The sequence below is a fragment of the Diceros bicornis genome, chromosome 10 (genome assembly GCF_020826845.1).
Source record: "Diceros bicornis minor isolate mBicDic1 chromosome 10, mDicBic1.mat.cur, whole genome shotgun sequence".
NCBI classification, from domain to species: Eukaryota; Metazoa; Chordata; class Mammalia; order Perissodactyla; family Rhinocerotidae; genus Diceros; species Diceros bicornis.
Window position 1 is genome coordinate 68,183,753 of NC_080749.1, and position 20,539 is coordinate 68,204,291.

A 20,539-nucleotide genomic window follows, 5' to 3' on the forward strand; every position below is an offset into this window, starting at 1 on the left:
CAATGACAAACAAACACAAAGAGACAGAAGTTGGATTGGTGGTTACTAGAGGGGAAGGGGGGAGGGACGAGGGCAAAAGGGATAATTAGGCACATGTGTGTGATGATGGATTATAATTAGTGTTTGGGTGGTGAACGCGATATAATTTATGCAGAAATAGAAGTATAATGATGTACAACTGAAATTTATACAATGTTATAAGCCAATGTTACTGCAATAAAAAAAAAAGATGTCAGAGCTTGACATTCTTTTCCTTTTGTTTTTCTTTATAATTCAATTTCCTAGAGTTTTCTTATAGATTGTTGATTACAATTTGTTGATATTTAAAAAGAAAAAAGAAAAGAAAATCTCTAATGGAAAAACGTTTTTGTTTGTCTTATTTTTTCCAGTAGTAACCTACACAAGGAGACAATACAGTAAAGCTCTTCTATTAGAAGAGTAAAATTTTTAAATGGGCTTAAAATACAGCCCATTTAGATATTAGATAAAAATACTGATGTATTGTCAAAATGACAATAATAGAATAGTAGATGAGATTTGCTATTTAAGTTTTACGCTGGACTTTAATCTCTTTGAGAGCAAAAGTTGTCTCTTTATTTTTTTCCATGACATCAAACATTTTGGCTCTCATAATCACCCAATAATAATTTATTATTATTGCTATATTATTAAATAGTAATGGAATAATAATATCAACTACTGCTTAATGAGCTCCTACTATCTGTTGGGAGCCACACTAATATGTAGGTGGGTATATATGTGAGAGTCTTCATAATAATTTGAGGTAAATATTATTATTCCAATTCTATAGATGAAGAAACTAAGACATAGAGAAATTAAGAAAATTGCCCAAGAACATGCAAATATAATTTGAAAAACCTGAATCTGAAATCAGTTCACTCATATTTGAATGCATAAATAATGGGAAAGACTTTTTTTAGATCTTCAAAAAAAGTTCAATTGGCATAGATGCATGGAATAACTATTATGTATCTAAAACATAAAACAAATTCATGACATGGAGTGGAGTCTGGCAAGTGGAAGTAAAGAAAGAAAAAGTGTGTGTGTGTGTGTGTGTGTGTGTGTGTAGTGTGTGGTGGGAAATACAAGCTATTTCTTATTTTGATGCAGAGAATGACAGCTGATGTGACTAAAGTTCTAGAAATAGGCCAGATCATGGAAGGTCTTGTATGTCATGCTTAGGAGCTTGAACATTATTCTGTCTTCAAGATATGGGAGTTAATGGAAGGTTTCAAGGTAGGTAATGACATGATTAGATTTTAGTTTTATAGCACAGTGGCAACAGAGAGAGTCTATATGAGTGAGGGTGGGAAGTGGCCACATGGGAGGCAAGGAAATGAATTTAGGTACTATTGCAGTAATCCAGGGATAGATGATGAAGACCTGAACTGAGGCATTTGTAGTAGAGAAGAAGAGGTATATCTGAGAAATATTTAGCAGGTAAAATGGTAGAATTTAGTGACTGGTTGGCATTTTGCTTGAATGACCAGGTAAGATGATATTGCCATTAACTGATATGAGGCATACATAAGAAAGATAATCTTGTCTTTGAAGGAAGAGAATGAGTTGAATTTTGGATACCTGAACTTGAAGTGGTTATGGCCCAACCAGTGGGAAGCTGGGTATTCTGAAGTTCATGTGGAAGGTCAGGGTTGGAGAGAGAGATTTGAGAATTATCAGCATTTAGCTGTTAAGCAGAACCCTGAGAGTGAGTAAGATTCCTAGATGATCTAGGAAGAGAATATACAGGGAGGACCAGTGAACTAAATCCTATGAGAAAACCAAGTACTAAGAGATAAAGGAGGAGAAGGAGCCCATGAAACTGAGAGGGAAAAGTCAGGCAGGTAGAGGGAGAACCTTCAGGGAGTAGCCTTTCAGGAAAACTGGAGTAGTCAGTGGTATCTAAAAAGGAGAAAGGCCTGGTAAGATAGGTGAAAGGGACCCACTGGAACATCACACATTTCAGTCCTCCTCTTACTAGAGCAGCTTAAGTGGAACGCAGGGGCCAAAAACCAGAGTGCAGTGGGATGAGTGAGGGCATGGAAGTTGAGGCAGAAAACAATACTGCTCCTTTAAAGCAGCTGGGCTGAGAATAAAGAGAGGGTGGGAGCCAGACACAGGCCCTGGGAGAGAGCTGAGCTTGTTTATAGGATAAGGGGAAAGAGCCCATAGAAAGGAAGTGGTTGAAGTTATGGAAAAGAGAGTATGATTGATGGAGCAAGTTCCTCCAGGAGATAGAGAACAAACAAAATACAGAGGGAGAACAAATCCAGAATCTTCTTCAAAACAAATTCAAAGATTTGGTGAAAGTCAAAAATACACCACTAGGGTTTGTATCTGTGATGATTGAAATCAGTTTGTAATACCACTTTCTGTGTCTCACCTAAGTGCTCTAAAATTACCTTCAGCTAAAGTTCCCAAATGATCCTCCTAAGAGTCTCATCAGATTGATAGGGTTGTGTACAATTTCCCCAATATCAGATGAGGACCCAAAAGCCTGGTGAGGTTAAAGGGGTCTCTGCAGGGTGCAAAACTGCTAAATAGCAGAGATGGACCAGAACCCAGGTGGTATCCTGAGGATGGACTGGGGCTTACTTTACTTACTAAAATATATAGACTACAACAGGCTATGACGCTTATGTTGCAAGTAACCTTTCCACCAAGAATAGTTTGTTGTCATCTTGTAACTGAATTTATAATTCTGATTGAGCAGACACCCAAAAAAGAAAAGAAAAGAAAAAAAGAACTGTGAGATTCTTTTCTCCTTCCCAGATCTAAGCTTTAAAAAAAGCATATAAATATTTTTGAGTTTGAACATTATACCAGAAAGCTATAGAGACAAATTTCCATTAATTTATTATTGTTAAGATTACTGCCTTCTCTGTAGAAGGCACCACGTGGGTAAGGAAAATCAGGTACTATTGTAATTTCCCTGATACACTGTTCCTTAGAGAATATATTCAGTATAAGATGGAACCACCTTGATTTCTTTTGAAGGGTTTGGTTTTAAACATATCAGTAAAATAAAATAAAAACACTAAGACTGCCAATGCAGTCACAACTTGAAAGTAAAATTTTCCATAGGATAGACTGCTCCCATGCAAATGCCAAGAGTAGATACTCTTTTAAATATTGACTATAACAGCTCAACAGTCTTACATGAAATTTAGATGAAATATGCACGAAATTTTCAAGGAAAGAAATTCAGGGGAAAACTGAATTGTCAACATCTTCCTAACAGTTTCATAGTTTTATATGAACTTGTACAACTTGCCCAAATGTATATAATAGATCAATTAATAATTAACAATTTTAGTCTGTTTCCCCTACCATTACCATATCTCTCATATGTAAATCTAAACTTTTCAATGTGTGATCTCAGAGCAAAACACTAAGTCAAAGAGTGGCTGATCCATTTTTAAACCTTTTATGAATGCCATATATGGCCAAGTGAGGATGCATCAATCATCCTTCAAGTAGGAGCAAAGTGTCTGATTAAAAACGATTTCATTCTGTGGCCATAGATTAACAGGACTCCAATCTTCTAAGTCCTAGATTATCAAAACAATCCTCCTTTCTGTTTTTTCCTCACATCCTGCATTATGTGCATTTCTAGAATGATCAACTCAATAAATTTCAGGTCTGAGGTGACAGCGCTAAAAGTGTGAAGAGCAGAAAGTAAAAGAGAGAAAAATGGAAACTACATATTCACCTGGAAATATATTTTAATATGTGTGTCCTTTGCATAGTAGAATGTTTCACCTAACCTGCCATGAGGAGGATTTGGGCCTTGAGTTATTTTTCCAGATATGATGGTGAATTTGCAAGGTTTATCTACAAACTTTAATTAGGCAGCCTTATCACTGAAATGAGTAACTGGAATAGCAAGTTATCACCAAAGTCACAGTGTGTAGCCTTGAAATAAGAAGCCAACTGGTCCACATCAAGATCAAAAGTGTGTTAGGCAGAGATTGAGTACAGCAGTTCACCAACGTGAATCAGAATCATGTAGAGAGCTTCTCAGATCCCATCCGAACCCACTAAATCAGGATATTCGGCAAGGAGGGGAGCATAGAATCTGTATTGGTCACAAGCTCTTCACATTGTTCTTTATGCAGCTAGCTCAACACTGATCTGTGGGTTGCTCACCAACGAACCTGAAGAGTCAGGGTCAAAGCATAGATTGTGTTTGTCAGTATAAAGAATTCACTATATCTATCAATCTACCAATCTACGTATATATAGAGAGATACTCTTCAAAATAAAGCCTCATTTTAGTTCAGATAAAAGTTATAGGTACATCTAAATTTATCTGAAGTGTATAAGGAAGCCAACAATTGCAACCTGATATTTAAGTGCCATCCAGTGTTCTTGGCTTCATAGTCTACTCAGAAGTGAACAATAACCAGGGTAGATGTGGTCACTCAACTATATTCTGAACATTGAAACCAGAGGATCTATTCCACTGAAAATGGCTGACACTTATGCTCACTGTGGTCGGGACTATAGTTACCTCCTAACAGCTGTGCTCCCTTTTATATCCTTCATAACATAACCCTGTTTAGTAGACTAAACACAGAGCTAAAAGACTACATTTCCTAGCGGCCCTTGTAGCTTTGTGAGACCATATGACTAATTCTGGCCAACTACAAGTGAGTTGAAGTGGTATGAAAACTTAATAGTCTCCATTAAAAAAGGGAATCACAGCCTTTGTCTCCATCCTTTATCCAGATGCCTGGAAAGTAAACGTAAATGCTGGAGCTCCAGCCGCTGTCTAGGACCACAGCATCAAGGACGATACCCTAGCGATATGAGAGTAGAGAGCTAGAAAGAGGCTGAGTCCCCGATGAGTTTGTAGAGCCAATATACCAGCCTTTCACTATCTAACTAAAAGCTGCTTTCATGTAAGGAAAAAAGCCACTTTTTTGTTTGTTTACACTACTGCATTCTGCTATATGCAGCTGAACCTAAATTAAAACATCCATTATAAAAGAAAAGTTTGCATGTCCTACATGATCAAAAGTATGTATTTTGATAGTAATGAGTTTAAAACAATTAATGAGTGAACAAGTATCTTAAGCTATGTATTCATATTCTCTACCTCCTTTAAAAAGATTCCCATCCAAGTACAGCTGAGTGTTAAGCATCTGCTTCTTCATATCTGTGTTTTAACAACGAGATAAATGGCAGACATACATAAAAAGAATGCAGAAGACCACGATATAGAAAGGATTGTGAGCCCCTCATCTCTTAGTAATCAAAAGTTGGCTTGGGTCCAGGATATCAGTGTAGGGTTGCAAGTTTATGGTCCATGAGCCAAACTTGGCACTCAGATATATTGTATTTGGCTTACACAATGCTTTCTGAAAACGTTAGTTCTGAATGCCTTAAAGTGGGCATGCATCTTCAGTTCTCCACAGGCCCATCAACCCCTGTTGATGTACAAACACTTGCTTACTTCACTTGTTTATGTTACCTGCCTGGCCTCTGAAAAGCACTGACGTTTACAGTCTTGGAAATCAAATGGTACAGCTCTGCACCTCCCTTCTCTCCATTGCTCCTCTGTTGTTGAAATCAATGATTCATATCAAAGATTATTTTCTAAGATTAAGTATGTCCACTTCTAATAACAAGAATGTGCATAGCTCACTAGGTGTTAGACCCTTATTTAGAAATATAAAAATTACCATAAATGCACTTGCATTTTCTCCTACAAAAAATAAATGGAAACTTTTCAAAGCACCCCCCACCACAAACACATTCACCAAAAAACACATGAAAAGCTGATTTCATTGTATTAAGTAACTATTAAGTGACTTAATAGTTACTACTGTACTATATTGTAAGTTACTTAATACTTGCTATAGTTAACACATTATATTAACAATTAAGTAACAAAAGTCAGAGTCATTGTAACTCTGACTTTTGTTACTTAATAGTTTCAACTATTAAAGTTAGCCCAACTCCCAAACTTTCTCCTTTCAGTTCTTATGAATTTAAAAAATCAATTCAGTTCTTAAAATTTAGTGAGAAGTAGTAGTGATTTTGGCCTAAAACTTTATTTACTTCCTTTAATCTCATCATTCATAAGTATTTCTACCAGGCAGACACTTTGCTTAAGTTTTACATTTCCGGTAAACAGCCACAGTCAAATAGAGGAACAATATACCTTGAAGTCTTGAAAAGAAAAAATAGAAGCTTGTAAATATGTACTTACATGTGATAACAGGCTTCTACATTTCCAAGGGGACATATTTGTACACAAAGTCAGTACCACATTATATGACTTTTATAGCTAAAAGTGATAAAACGTGCTTGTTTTACACATATATCTTAGACATTTCCTTAGTTTAAAGCATTCACCTAAGTTTACTGTTCCACAAACTTAAAATCACATGGAGTTTCAAAATTCTGACACTTTTATTAAGCTTCTGACAAGCCAGAACAGGGGAAATAAAGTATTGACAAGTATCCAAACAATACAACTTGAACCAAAATATGCATGATAATTAAGTGTAATATAAGTTACATAGCTCTGAATATACTGAGTTCTGGAGTTCTTTTCTATGTTACCTTTAATTAGGGTTATAACTACATTCTTTTGCTACTGAAATTTATCACATATATTTCTCTTAGGTTGAGTAATAAAACAGAGGAATTTATTTTTTACAGTATGTACGTATGCAAGCAGTTATTCTTTTTCTGTAAAATTTGATGTTTAAATTCCAGTTTCTGTGCTGTTTGGTTATATTGTGGGGAAAAGGGTTGGTATGGAGTTGGGAACATTTTTGCACCAAGCCTCACATTCCTAACATTTATGTAAGTTACTATTAAGGAAAATTAAACTCTGCTCATTTTTCAGAACATCCTACAGAATAATTACAACTATTTGGGAAAATATTTTAATGTATGGCCTATTCCATATATCTTATGCATCATTCTTTTAGTTCATTCATATGTTCAAGTATTTCCATACTTTATAAAAGTTATTTATTTAAATTTAAAATATATTAACAAGGAAAGTTGTATTAATTAAGTTTTAAATTAAAGTTGTTGGTTGTTTGTTGGAGGAGGGGAGTCAACTGTTTCTTTTATAATCAGATTTTCTATTTCTATTGTAATTTTCTGTATTTTTTCTCCCCTTTCCCGATTTGTACTTCCTATTGAGTTATCTTCCCCACCCTTCCAAACAATGCATGCTTTTCACACCATTACAAAGAAACTTAAGAGTTTTTAACTTTTATAAATTGCCTCATTTTTTAAAACATAAAGAGTAATATGTAAAATTCCAAGATTTTAGAAAGTGCCCCCTCTATGGGACTACAGACAGATTGTTGGCTATTCATCCCAGATTCTTATTTTCACTCTTTAAATATTTTTTAGAACTTGCGGTCTCTAGATTAATTTTATGAACATCTTTAGAGAAAAAAGACACAGAAGCAGGTATTAAAAATATACATACATACATATGTGTATATATATGTGTGTATGTATGTGCATATATATGTGCAAAAATATATACAAAAGACAGTAACAGAAAAGTTTAATAAATGTGCCAAGTTTTACAAGCTTGAGTTTGATGTTAAATAGTTATGAAACTCTATAATGGCCTATTATGAAAGAGTACATGTCTGTATTTCAAATTTCACCCCTGGAGGGTAAGGATTTAACAATCAGTGGAACCAATTTAAATATTTTCTTATATTCTATAGTAGCCATGCATTTTTGCTTAACCATACCATATAACCCAACCCTAACATATGCAAATTGCATAGGAAAAAATTTGGTAACCAGGCAAGATTTGTCTTGAAAAGAAACAAAACGAAACCTGTGCCTAAAGAATAATGCCCATACAAATACTCCATGATAAACAAATTATATAGAGGGCATGCTGATTCCCTGCCTTCCGCCATCCAACAGGGAACCACCACTGTCCTAATAATCAAGTCAGTAGGGTGGGAAAATACCACTGTTGAAGAAATCTGGCTTCTATCAGCCTCTGTCATGGAGAAATAAACGAGACTGTCTCTCAGTAAGCAAAAGTGATTTGAAGATCACAAATGAAAATGGGGAAGAAGTGAAAGTCTGTAAAGAGAAAAGAATAAGAAGCCAAAGACAAAGAAAAATCAGTTTTCAGAGTGGCTGCAGAGGTTTTTCTAAACAAAGAATTTTATGAAGCAGCTGAAGTTCCGTACAAAAAAGACTCCACCCTACCCAGCTTCTGCTGCAACTTTTCTCTGCTCCGAAAACTCCAGCCCACAGAACAGAACTCCTCTAACTAAAAGTGCCTTTAGGGCTCCGTTTTAAGCACGCTTCTTTTCTTTTAAACTTCCCACTCTCTACATTCAGGCAAAAGGACTTATCCTAGGCTTTCCCAGAAATATTCAGCAGTGTACTCTTTCCAACGGCAGATGTAGAAGCTACGGAATTACAAACATCCCGATTGTCTTCTGAGCCGTTTCCAGGTGCTGTCAGCCCCCTTCTCAACTTCAAACCAGAGCCTCCTCTTCACGCTCTTCCTGAGCTTAACATTCCACCTATTTCCCAAACCGTGCAATAAACACCACAAGCAAAGCAAACGGCAAACTCACCATCCTCGCCTTCTTCCTGGGCTTTTATTGAGACAAATTGCCCTAATAAAACAGTAAGAATGAGGAGAGGTCTTGCTTCCACCCAGTTTGCCATCATGTCTAAATATTAGACATGTGGGTCCTCCTGAGAGTGAAAAGCAGATTCTAAGGTTATTGTAGCACCATGAAGTCAGCTGCGGGCTCTTCTGTCAGCACCAGCCCCGGGGCAGCCTCTGCAAACCCCCTTTTTCAGCACCAGCTCCAGCACAGTCTGCGAAAACTTTTTTCAAGCGATGCAGCTTTAAATAGGAAGAATGCTGCCTCCACTTCTTTTCCTGCCCCTTTTCAGCTTGTTCAGGCTCATAACCATCCAGTGTCTGCCAAGCAACGGTCTGATTGATGGTAAACAACCAAATCAGAACACGCGCCTCTGTGCCTTGAACTAGCCCTCTTTCATTTATGTTTTAAACATAAATGGGGCTTAATCACAGAAACAAACGTTTATTTCTCTTTCTTTTTTTTTTTTTTTAAAGAAATCCTGTTAGAAGGAAAGAGTTTTATTCTCTCCTCCTTAACCCTTCCCCCAGATGCACACCCCTTAACTTTTCCCCTATAAGCTGAACAAGACATTAGGGAGGAAATACAGCCTTTTAGCCTAGTTTTTGGCGACTAGATAATTCACGACTCTTGTCCACTTTAAACTTTCAAAGGCTCAGATATTAACCCTTTCTTTTGACTAAAGAGGAAGTATGCTTGTCCCCTTGCCAGATTCTGTTTCTGTTCCCAGATTCTGGAAGGAGACTATTAAAACTGTGCCCAGGTAAAGTCCAGGTGAAGAAACTGTTCTAGACAGATAATTTGTGATGCATCCCACTTGGAATTAACATTCTCTCCTTATCTCTCCATCTCTCTTGTTTAGAGGGTCATATCAGCAGGTCCCTCTTGTCCCAGAGAGTTTTATTATGTAGAAAAATAGTCTACTACACTGGGATAGAGGAATGGGAAGTGCACTGCAATTGGATGCAGAAAGCCTGGCTCCAAACATCAGCTCTCCACTCTCCAATTTCATAAACAAAAAGTCCTTTATCTCTGTGCACTCCAATTTTCTCATCTGAGTAAAGGGCTTTGCCCTGACCAGTGCACAGGGTTTAGTGACACTAAAGTGAGTAATATATTATTAACTAAGTTCCAAATTGCAGAGAGCTACATAAAACTAGGTGGTGGTGTTATTATCTCTAAACTAGCTTTCTGGGGAATATGGTAGTCCCAGTTGCACATGCCATTTAAGAGCAATATTCATGAACTTGTGTGCCACACTAATGCTTGCCAAGATCTTAATGACTTCAGACTGTTCTACACAATCTTATACATTTGCTACCTTGACTCCCCTAGAATCAGAATGGCTGTTCTATACAATTCCGGTTGAGTCAACCGTTTATAGCTACTCCACAGTGACCAGGAACCCTGCACTGTGCTAAGCACTAGAGGGAGAGGATGAAACAAAAGAAATGACAGGCATGCCCACTGCCTTCAAGGAACGCATGTAGATCCTAAGAAAACAGATTTACATGAAACAAAGAAATATAAGCCAGAGCATATAAATATGTGTGAGTGCATTAAGCCCGGTAGAAATTCAGAAAAGGGCAGAGATTATAGGGCGCGATTAGGTAAGCAATGCATTAATATCACTTTTCTTAACAGAAGAAATCCAAAAACCTTTGAATTTTAGCTTCGGAGCTAGAATCTCTGGAGAAGTATTCCAGAGGAGGTCAGCTTTCCAAGCAGCTCTGACCTGTGCCTCTCAATTTAACTTTGCACTTAGATATGTCTCCTTTCAGTTACTTCTGTCACCACCACACTGTTCCCCAGGGGTGGCCTGCTCCCACTTAAATGAATGGGCTGAGTAAGGACCAAAATTCACCCTTCTGCCAATACTTTCTAGAATATCTGAGAGAGGCCAGCACTTGAAAAACACCTTGCTAAATATTCAAAAATAATAACAGGAAAATAAATGCAGAGAAAAAAATTGAACTTTTCTCTGGGCTTGCCAGTTCTATTTTCCCATGAGACCATTTGAGACACCAGTACCCCAATACCAAAGGACTGGCACAATTTTCAGGCACCTTGTGTGGAATCTTAACTGAAGTGCAGAGACAAAAAACATTTACGGAGAATCTGCAACTCTCAGAACGTTTTCTCAATGCTGAGGGTACCAACATGATACGATAAAATCACAGCACTTGTGGCAGAATCAGTGTATACAAACACTCGTGTTTGCTCAGACCGATATCTTAGTATTGTTATTAAAACAGTTACTATCAGCTTATCAATAGTTATTTTAAACTTAACTGTAAACAGCTTTCATAAGAAAGATTAAAAACACAATGTAACCTCTCACATTTCCCTCCAGTTTCAGCGTCCTCTTCCCAGCATACCAAAAGCACATGGTATGATAGAGCCGTAGCAAATATTTTCAGAAGTACTGAGATAAATTAGCGTTCTCTCTTGTCTCTTGGAGCTTTGCGACTGGGCTTTTCCGCAATGTTCGCCTTTGGAATCCGACGTTACAATTTGGGAAAGAGTAAAACATACACAGGTGTCGGCCAGGTGTGTCTGTTTAATAGATGTGGCTGAATTCAGGATAGATGGCTCAATCACTTCTTAGTCCTGGAAGGACTGATTCTAGGCCTCAGTGCTTGAGTGAGGAGCTCAGAAATCTGCTGCAATTCTAATACAGCCCAACCCAAGTGTTCATATTACAATACATGCCTGGTGGGTGAATTTTTATCAATTCAATTTTTCACAGCAATCCTGAAAAGTATTTTTTATTTTTCTCTAGTCGTATGTAAGGGATTTGGTTTAAAGAAGTTTACCTGTTCAAGTTTGCTCTGCTAATAAATGGTAGATTTAGGATTCTATTTCAGAGATGTCTGCCTCCACGGTGACTATCCTCACTGCTTCCTAGCTCATAGATCTACCTGACACCGATACTTTCAGCCTCAGGAGAAAAGGGGTGTCAGCGCCCTGCAGGGTTGATCCCTCCCCTGTCTCTTTATCCCTTCCCCTCACATCTCCTTCAGGACATTACTCTGTCAATGCCCTCCTCTCTTTCCTCAAAACAGAAACAAAAAACAAAGGTTTCTCTTAACTCCCCATCTTCTATAGTCTCTTTTATTCCTTCCACTCCTTCACCTTTCTCTTATACTTCACGCTGTGCACAGGATATCATCACCAGCACTGCAAGAGACATAGATACCCCTTTGTTGATAAACCCAAAAGTCTTTCTTCTCTCTTCCTCATAGTGTTTGGTACTCTGACTCCTCCCTTCTTACTGAAACTCTCGCCTCCCATGGCTTCCTGGTGCCACTTAGTCCTCTTACATCCTTGACTTTCTGGTCAAACTTCCTTCACTAATTCCTCTCTGAAAGTTGTTGTGCTCTCTAGTGTTGTACTATCAGCTCTTTTCCCTGTTTGCCCATTGTCTTGAGCTATATTAACCATTAGATCCTTTGACTTTATTTCTATTTACATGATAATGACTCCCAATCAAGGCTTCTCTCCTGAGTTGCAGACCTGTATTTCTAAGTGCCTGTCTTGAATCTCCCTCTGGACAAGTCCATGAAACTCACAGTCCAAAATGAAGCCATTATCTCCCGTTGTTCTTTATACCAATTAACGCTACCACCATTATCCTAGTCCTAAAGATCAGAAACATAGGACACTCTTCTTTCTCCCTCAACCCCTTGTTTGGTTTTTCTACACTCAATTACTTCTCCTTTCTTAAAAAACTAAATTAACTCCCAAGTACTTACAAAATATAGTAACGTGATATTTTAAAATAATAATAATAATAATAATAATGAGGAAGAGGAGGAAAAGAAGAAGAGGAAAATTACTACTTCTTGATTCCCGTCTCCTCTGCTTTCCTCTTTTGGCTTCAGCCATTGGAAACATAGATTTTCCCAGGCACATAAGCAGTTTCACACCTCAGAATTTTACTCAGGCTCTGACCTTTGTTTGAAATAACCACCTCCTTAGTATAACTCATTCACTCATTCAACACATATTTGTTGAGTGTCTGTCATTTGCCAGGTTCTACTCAAGGCACTAAGGATATGGCTGTGAACAACACAGATAGGGTCCCTGATGCTATCGAGTTTACAACCTTGAATGGAAAACAGCAATAAATAAGTGAGCAAATATGCAAACAAGGTAATTCCAGACAGTGATATGCCATGAAGGGAATAAACAGTGTGTTTTAGAGTTGCTCAGGAGTTGGTGGTTAGTATGCTACAGATAGGGCCATCAGGGTAGACTCATGTAAGGAAGTAACGGTGAATCTGAGACCTAAAATCTGAAACAGATCTAAACCTGGAGAACTGGGGGAAAAAAGGCATTTCAAGCAGAGGGAATAGCAAATGTGAGTGGCCTGGAATTTTCTATGGCTGCCATAAAAATTACCACAAACTTAGTGGCTTAAAACAACATAAATGTATTATCTCACAGTTCTATAGGCCAGAAGTCTGGGTCTCATTGGGCTAAAATCAAGGTGTCAGCAGGGCTGCATTCTTTCTTAGAGGTTCTAGGGGAGAATCCATTTCCTTGACTTTTTGAGCTTCTAGAGGTCACCCACATTCTCATGGCTTCTTCCTCTATCTTCAAAGCCAGCAACATAGCTTCACTCTGACACCACTTTTGTGGTCACATCTCTTTCTCTGACTACAGCCATGAAGGGTTCTCTGCTCTTAAAGATACATGTGACTGCACTGGGTTCCCCTGGATAATCCAGGGTAATTTCCCCCATCTCAAGATCCTTAGTCATATCTGCAAAGTCCTTTTTGACACACAAGATAACATATTCACAGGTTCTGGAGATTAAGACATGGACGTCTTTGGGAGGCCACTATTCCTCCTATCAAAGACAAGCATAAACTTTGAGTGTGCAAGAGTAGAAAGAAAGCCATTATGGCTAGCCTGATACGATGTCAGGTTGGAGACGATGCCTATAATTAAAGTCTTGTAGGTCATAGGGAGGCGTTTGGATTTTTTCCTAAATGCAATGAAAATCCAATAAAGAGTTTTTAAATGGAGGAATGACACAGTCTAATTTACTGATTTTTTAAAAATCTGAATGCCTTGTGAGAAATGTATTTTAGCAAGACAAGGGTGGAAGTGAGGACACCATTAGGAAGTACTTTTAGTCCAAATGAGAGGTGATAGTGATTTGGACTAGGAAAGTGCAGTAGAAATAGAAAGAAGCAGAGGGATTCAGGAGGTATTTTGGAAATAAAATTTTCTGATGGATTATGAGAAGTTATATGAAAGGTGAAATTGAGGAGGACAGCTCTGCCAGCTAAATGGATGACATAGCCAGCAGAGTTCAAGTGTCGCCCCCCTAACAAACCAGCCTGCTCCTTCATAGGACTGCCCAACATGTTCTGTATAAACCTCTCTAATATCACACTATATTCAAACGTGTGTTTCCCCTGCCAGATTGAAAGCTCCCTGAGATTATGGACACTGTTCGGTTATTTATATTTGCCCAAAAATTATTTGTTGAACACATATTGTTTGGTAAAGAATCAGTAGAACTTGATGACTGAATGGCCAAGACAGAAGTAGCAGTGAGGATAAATAAAGATTATTCTAAATTGTCAACCCCAGAGGACTAGGAAAATGATGGTCCTAGTGAAAGAAACATCTAAGCAAGGAAGATAGACTGGTAATAGTGTACAAGAACAGCACGTAAGTGATGAGGTGCATCTCTGCACATATATGCTAGGAAATAGCATAACCATAGTTTTTGAACAGAAAAAGACCCATGTTGTGAATATACTCTCTTTCTGGCTGAAAGCCACTGTGAAAATAATAACCATAATAATAATAATAATAATGGCTAGAATGTAATAGGTACTTACCATGTGTCAGATACTATGTAAGCACTTTATATGTATTAATTAATCTTCACACCAGTGCTATGGGGTGCGTGCTATTATTTTCCCTATTTTACAGATGAGGAAAGGAAATTGAGGCTCACAGAAGCTAAATAACTTACATCAAGTCATATATCAAGAAATGGCTAGATCCAGGTTTGGAACTCTGGCTGCACAGTCTTTTCTCTTAACACAGAGTAGAGGTTCAAAGAAATTATGTGATGTTTATTTCCTTAACTTAAATTCCATCACTGACTTTTTGTAAACAAACGACAATACTGGGAGAATCCCTCAAAATGTCTTTAGTGTAATATCTTTTCAAGTAGACAAATATATGAACCAATGAATTTAATTATAAATGCTATCTATATCCAAACTTTATAAATATAGGTTATTTCTATCTGAATGTTTGTATTAAAAATATATCTTTTTACATTTAGGCATAATTAGAAATATGTTCTTGTTTGTATTAGAAATTTCTAACTTCTTAAAATACGAACTTTCATTTGAATCTGGATATTTATGTTTTAGCATAAGTCATATTTTGTGAGAAGTTTGCAATTTTACATTTTAAAATATTGTCTTATCTCCCAAGGCAGTCAACAGTCTCATTTAGAAGTTATGGGAAGTGCTGTGAGCCAAAATCGTAAGTGATCTGACAAATACTGTTGGCTCGTGTAGCACCCTACTCTGTACATAGTGTTTGAGTGCACACACACTCAAGACTCACAATAAAGCAGTAAAACAATATGAGCAGCATGGTCATTCCCATTTTATATGGAGATTTGGAGAGATTAAGTGACTTTTCAGAAGTCACACAATGCAAACAATGGTCTCAAATATAGGTTTCCAACTCCTAGCACTCTATCCACTGCACCTCACAATAATGTACTCATGATCACTATAATTCAAATTTTACTAACTAGGAAGGTAGCCTCAGAAGAGTCTGCAGACTGGAGATCTAATATACACAATGGTGCCACAGTTAATAATAATGTATTGCATACTTGAAATTTGCTAAGAGAGTAGGTCTTAAGTGTTCTCCCCACACACGCGAAAAAGGTAACTATGAGAGGTGATGGGTGTAACTAACTTGATTGTAGTTATCATTTCACAGTGTATACACATATCAAATCATCACGTGGTACACCTTAAATATATACAATGTGATTTATCAATTACCTCAATAAAGCTGGAAAAAAGCTAAAATAATAATGAAGTCTTCAGAATGATAGTGGTTATGAGCACAGACTCTGAAGCCAGACTGAGAATCCAAATCTTGCCCTACCACTTACCAACTGGACTATGAAAAAATTGCATGTCTTCTCTGCAGCTTGGATTCCTCATCTGCAAAATGAGAATATAATATAGCCTACCTCACCGGGTTGTTATGAGGATTAAATGAGTGATATTTGTAAAGCTCTTAGATAATGTCTGGCATAAAGATAATATTGTATAAGCGCTGATTAAATAAAAATAAGTAACTGTGCTAGTGCTTCTTTCCAAAAGCATTTAATTTATCATCAGTTTAAAATTTAACTATTGGGCCAGCCCTGGTGGCCTACTGGTTAAGTTCAGTGCGCTCTGCTTTGGCGGCCCGGGTTTGGTTCCCAGGCACGGACCTGCACCACTTGTCTGTCAGTGGCCATGCTGTGACAGCAGCTCACATACAAAATAGAGGAAGATTGACAACAGATGTTAGCTCAGGGCAAATCTTCCTCAAGAAAAAAAAAGAAAAATTTAACTATTAAAATTTACTTAAAGATCAAAACCCGAGGTAACTAGAAGGAAGTTTAATTATCCACTCAGCATGCTCCACTCATTCCTTCATTCAGTTTTCTTTTTTCTTTTATATTTGTTATCATTAAATAGAGCAAAGTTCACCTTTTCAAGAGTACAGTTCTTTGAGTTTTGACAAATATATACCATCACGTGAACATCATCACAATCTAGAGGATAATTTTCTTCACCCCCAAAATTTCCTCCTTTTGGAGTCAATCTTCTCCTCCCATCCCCACCTCTGGCACCATTGATCTGATTTCTGTTCCTATAGCTTTGCCTTTCCGGAATTGTATATAAATGAAATCACACAGTATGTAGCCTTTTGTGTCTGGTTCTGAGATTCATCCATGCTGATACATGTATCAGCAGTTCATTCGTTTTTTTTAAACTTCTATGTTTACATGTTTTTATTTATTCCTTCATTCTTAGCAATTAATCCATTATTTATTTAAGCCTAATAAATCCTGAAACTTGGATGATTGTTCGTATCGGAATAGACAATTCTCTGTAGCTAAAATGAGAGTCCATGAGTCAGGGCTTCCCTGGAATGAGGGAAACTTTTCAGATGGCAGGACTAGGTACAGGCTACAAAGGGGAAATTGTCCAGAAACTCAATGACAGCAAAGGCCATTTATACCAAATGAGCTTGCTATGCTCCATACACTGCTTTTAAAAAAATTAAAGAGTCTAAGAGTCTCAAGTTGTTTCTTCACAAAATAAGAAGTCATTCAGCCCATCAGACTCTGAGATCTTACATTGTTCAGTTGACAATTATACGGCAGCCGGAGGTCTGGGAAATAGGTCCTTAGTGTGAAGAGGGCAGTAGAAGGCAAGGAAGTCAATATGATATATTTTATCACATTTCACAAATCCATCATTATTTTGTCTAATGTCTTAAATTGTCCCGTGTACTTGGGCAAACTAATCCTTCAGCCCCTTTAGTAACTTCAGTCCTGTTTCACAGAGCTGCAGAATTCTCTGCCTTTGAAAGGAGATGCAAGAAGTTTCTGTAAACTGGTTCTTGAGAAAAGATAGCATTTAATATAAACTTGCCATTTTAAGTGTCATTTACGTTGTAATTTTGTTTTACATTTCATATTTGTGTCCATTGTTTCAATAAAAATAATTATACCAGATATCAATATTTCAGAAGCATTCAATACCAATTTTTGAAAATACTTTTTTAGACAATCTATGAGTAATGAAAAGATTCATCCCTCTCTCCCTCTCCCTAATGTAGATATATCAAATGAGAAATGGCCAGCAGTTGCCAAGTCTTAATCACTTCTGAAAAGCAGAGACTTCTGCTCACAATCCCTATTATCGCAATTCTCTATAAGTACTTTAATAATCATCAAGAAGCTAAAATTATATTATTGATTGAAAAACATATTATGCATTTGGATTACAATTTTTATTTAAATATCTTCAAGTAATCAATGAGTTCTCTTTGGTATAAATACACAAATATGAATTAAGGTAAGCTCTGACTATAGTAATTGAAGTCTTAACTAAGTATTAAAATTAGTCACTATGTAGGCAAGTTTTTCAAAGTTCTGAACACCGCAAGGACCCAGTGTCTCATCGATTATACTGCTTAGAAATCAGGAGCATTCTGTTTATTTAGATCATATTGCCCTAATTATTATTTAATTAAAATGTGTAAATATCCACACACAAAAACACACACATACAATAAGAGTTGGTGACAGAGCAAGTCATAAACTTGATTTTGAGTATGTTGTTACCACATCCACATAAATCTGAGTTCTCCTTGACATCCAAGGATAAGAAAACAAAGCCCTTCCGTGAGCACTTACTACAAAAATGGTTACTATTCCAACTACATAGAAAAGACTAATGCAGGTTTCAGAAACTCACCAGTTGGAGAGTGTATTATTTTAATTTTTTTTTAAGTATATGAGTGATATCATCTCATGAGATTTGGAGGAACACATGGATCTCATTTTCTTGTTTTACAGAGACTTACTTTTGTTTTCTCTGGAATAATTGCAATCATAAGATATTATTGGATAAGTGAGATTTTATAAATGTGCCTTGTCTTCCCTTTCAGCATCATCTCCACTTCCCTGATTTTGGAATGAGAGGAATCTGAAAAGTTGTTCCTGGAACATCTGAAACCTCTTTCCCATAAATATAATACATAGCTAAAACAATCAAGAGATACTTAGGATGTCTGGCAGTTTCTCTCCCTACTAACCTAAAACTCAAATTAAACTTATACACATTTACTTGTAAGAAGAGACCCTTTGTTAATCCATGTCTTGCAGTCAATCTCTAAGTACCATCAGTGGGCTCCCGAAGCCACAATGTACTTCATTTACTAAATTTATTCTGAATTCTGCTCAATTTTTATGAATCTGTTAAAAACTCTCCAAATTACTTCAATTATTTGGGACACAGAAATCATCAGTAACTGGAAGAATTAAGGATGACTGTGCTGCTAAGGCATGAGCATCAGCCACCACATCTTCATTTCAAATGTGCCTTGCTCAGCCTAATGCATCCTTCCTGCCTACTTAAGGAAGAGAGGCTTCTGGTTTCAAAAGTTTTATATGCAACTCAATATAATGTGCATTTGCTGAGAGATAACTTTGAGGATGCAAATATGTGTAGGACATAGTCCCGGCCCTCCGAGGGCTCTCCTGGTTTGGTGGTAATAGACACAAGCACTGATATCTATAATCCACATAATGCTGGAATAAGTTCTATTATAGATGTACACAACAATGGAAGAACAGGGTAGGGTAGAAGGAACTTAAAGTCACAAGGAATCTGGAAAGAGCTTATGGATGTGGTGGAATTTAAGCAGAGCTTCAGAGAATGAATAGCATTCCAACAAAGAGTAGCTGAAGGCAAGTTAGGGAAGACACGGAGGAAACATTCAAGTGACTTGAAGAAATTGTTAGTAGTCCAGCAGAGTTAAATCATAGGCCACTCAACACTACAAAATAGAGGGAAAAAACTTAATATTTTAATTAATATTAATACTTAAAAATATTAATACTTAAAAATATATTAAGTAAAATTTAATATTTTAAAAGCATGAAGTATTTACAGAAAAGGAGATGGGAAAAGGAGCCAGGAAATATTTAAAAGCCAACTGCAAACTGCAATAAATCCCAATTTTAACAATACCTTCATCTTTTAATGGTCTAGTCAGGATTTCAGGATAATATCTACATTAATTATTATATTTCAGAGCACTATGATTTTTAAATTATTTCACCAATAATAAACAATAATAAACTACTGGACTGGATTCTCCAGAACACTTATTAGAGGCACTGAAGAGAGGCACAGAGTCATTAGAGAGGCACAGAAAGACACCAAGAATATGCCCCACATCTTTACTCTTGTAGCAAAAAAATGCATTTTTAATACTCTGCATGGTTTTGTTTCTTGTAGAACCACACCCATATATTTGCTTCCAAAAGAAGACATAGCTCAAGAAAAAATGTGCATGAATCAGTAACCATACATAGATTTGAATTCTGTTTTTCACATAGCAACCTCATCTCATCTTCCAAGCTCACTCCAAAGTGATTTTTCAGCAGCCTGAGTCAACATAGCAGAGAAGTGGAAAACACACATCTGTGAGTCCCTCTCTTATCTAAGTCTGTGAGAATTACTAGCCCTATAAAACATTTAGAAAGATAAATACAGTTCCAAATTCCAAATCCTGAGGAAAGAGAATGAATATCCAGTATAATCAAAGTCATTTTAGGTTATAAAAAAAGGAAACTAAGAAAAAACTCATCTTGTGTCATTAAGAACTTGAAGTGAGATATCTCTGAGAGAACTGTTGTACAGAATATTATCTCTGGCAGTACAGGGCCATGGGAAACGCGAACTCTGGTCCTGGAACAGCCTCTGACTGACCACTTGACCTGAGGAGGGCCTCATGCATCATCGGAGCCCAATTCCTTGTTTGCAAAGTGTAATAGTGAAAGCCCTTTCATATTTCCAAGCATTGTTACAGGAACTATTCATGAGAGAGTTTGAAAAATTCTAAAAATTAATAAAATATAAGCTATCATTCTTCTTATTATTACATTGAAGGGATGATTAAATACAAATGGACTGTTTGAGAAGAACCCTGTTCAATTCCTTGCTTAAGAATGGAGAGTATGAGATCCTGAAGTTATTTTTAGCCATTAAAAGTGTATTTTCAATGGGTAAAAGGACAAGACAAGTGAGCAATGAAATGTT

The 20,539-nt window shown here is 36.9% G+C and overlaps 1 protein-coding gene across 2 annotated transcripts in view; it reads right to left on the minus strand.

Annotated features, from left to right (window-relative positions):
- The window catches only part of COL5A2 (collagen type V alpha 2 chain), a 177,690-nt gene that overhangs the window by 136,359 nt on the left and 20,792 nt on the right, over positions 1 to 20,539 (minus strand). The window contains exon 1 of one of the 2 annotated variants that reach the window (XM_058549401.1): positions 8,613 to 9,011. The exons of the other annotated variant lie outside the window; for it this stretch is intronic. Within the exon in view, the coding sequence (XP_058405384.1) occupies positions 8,613 to 8,709 (97 nt within the window). The 5' untranslated portion in view covers positions 8,710 to 9,011. Of the gene's footprint in view, positions 1 to 8,612; positions 9,012 to 20,539 lie in introns of those variants that run through there. 2 annotated transcript variants of the gene reach the window in all.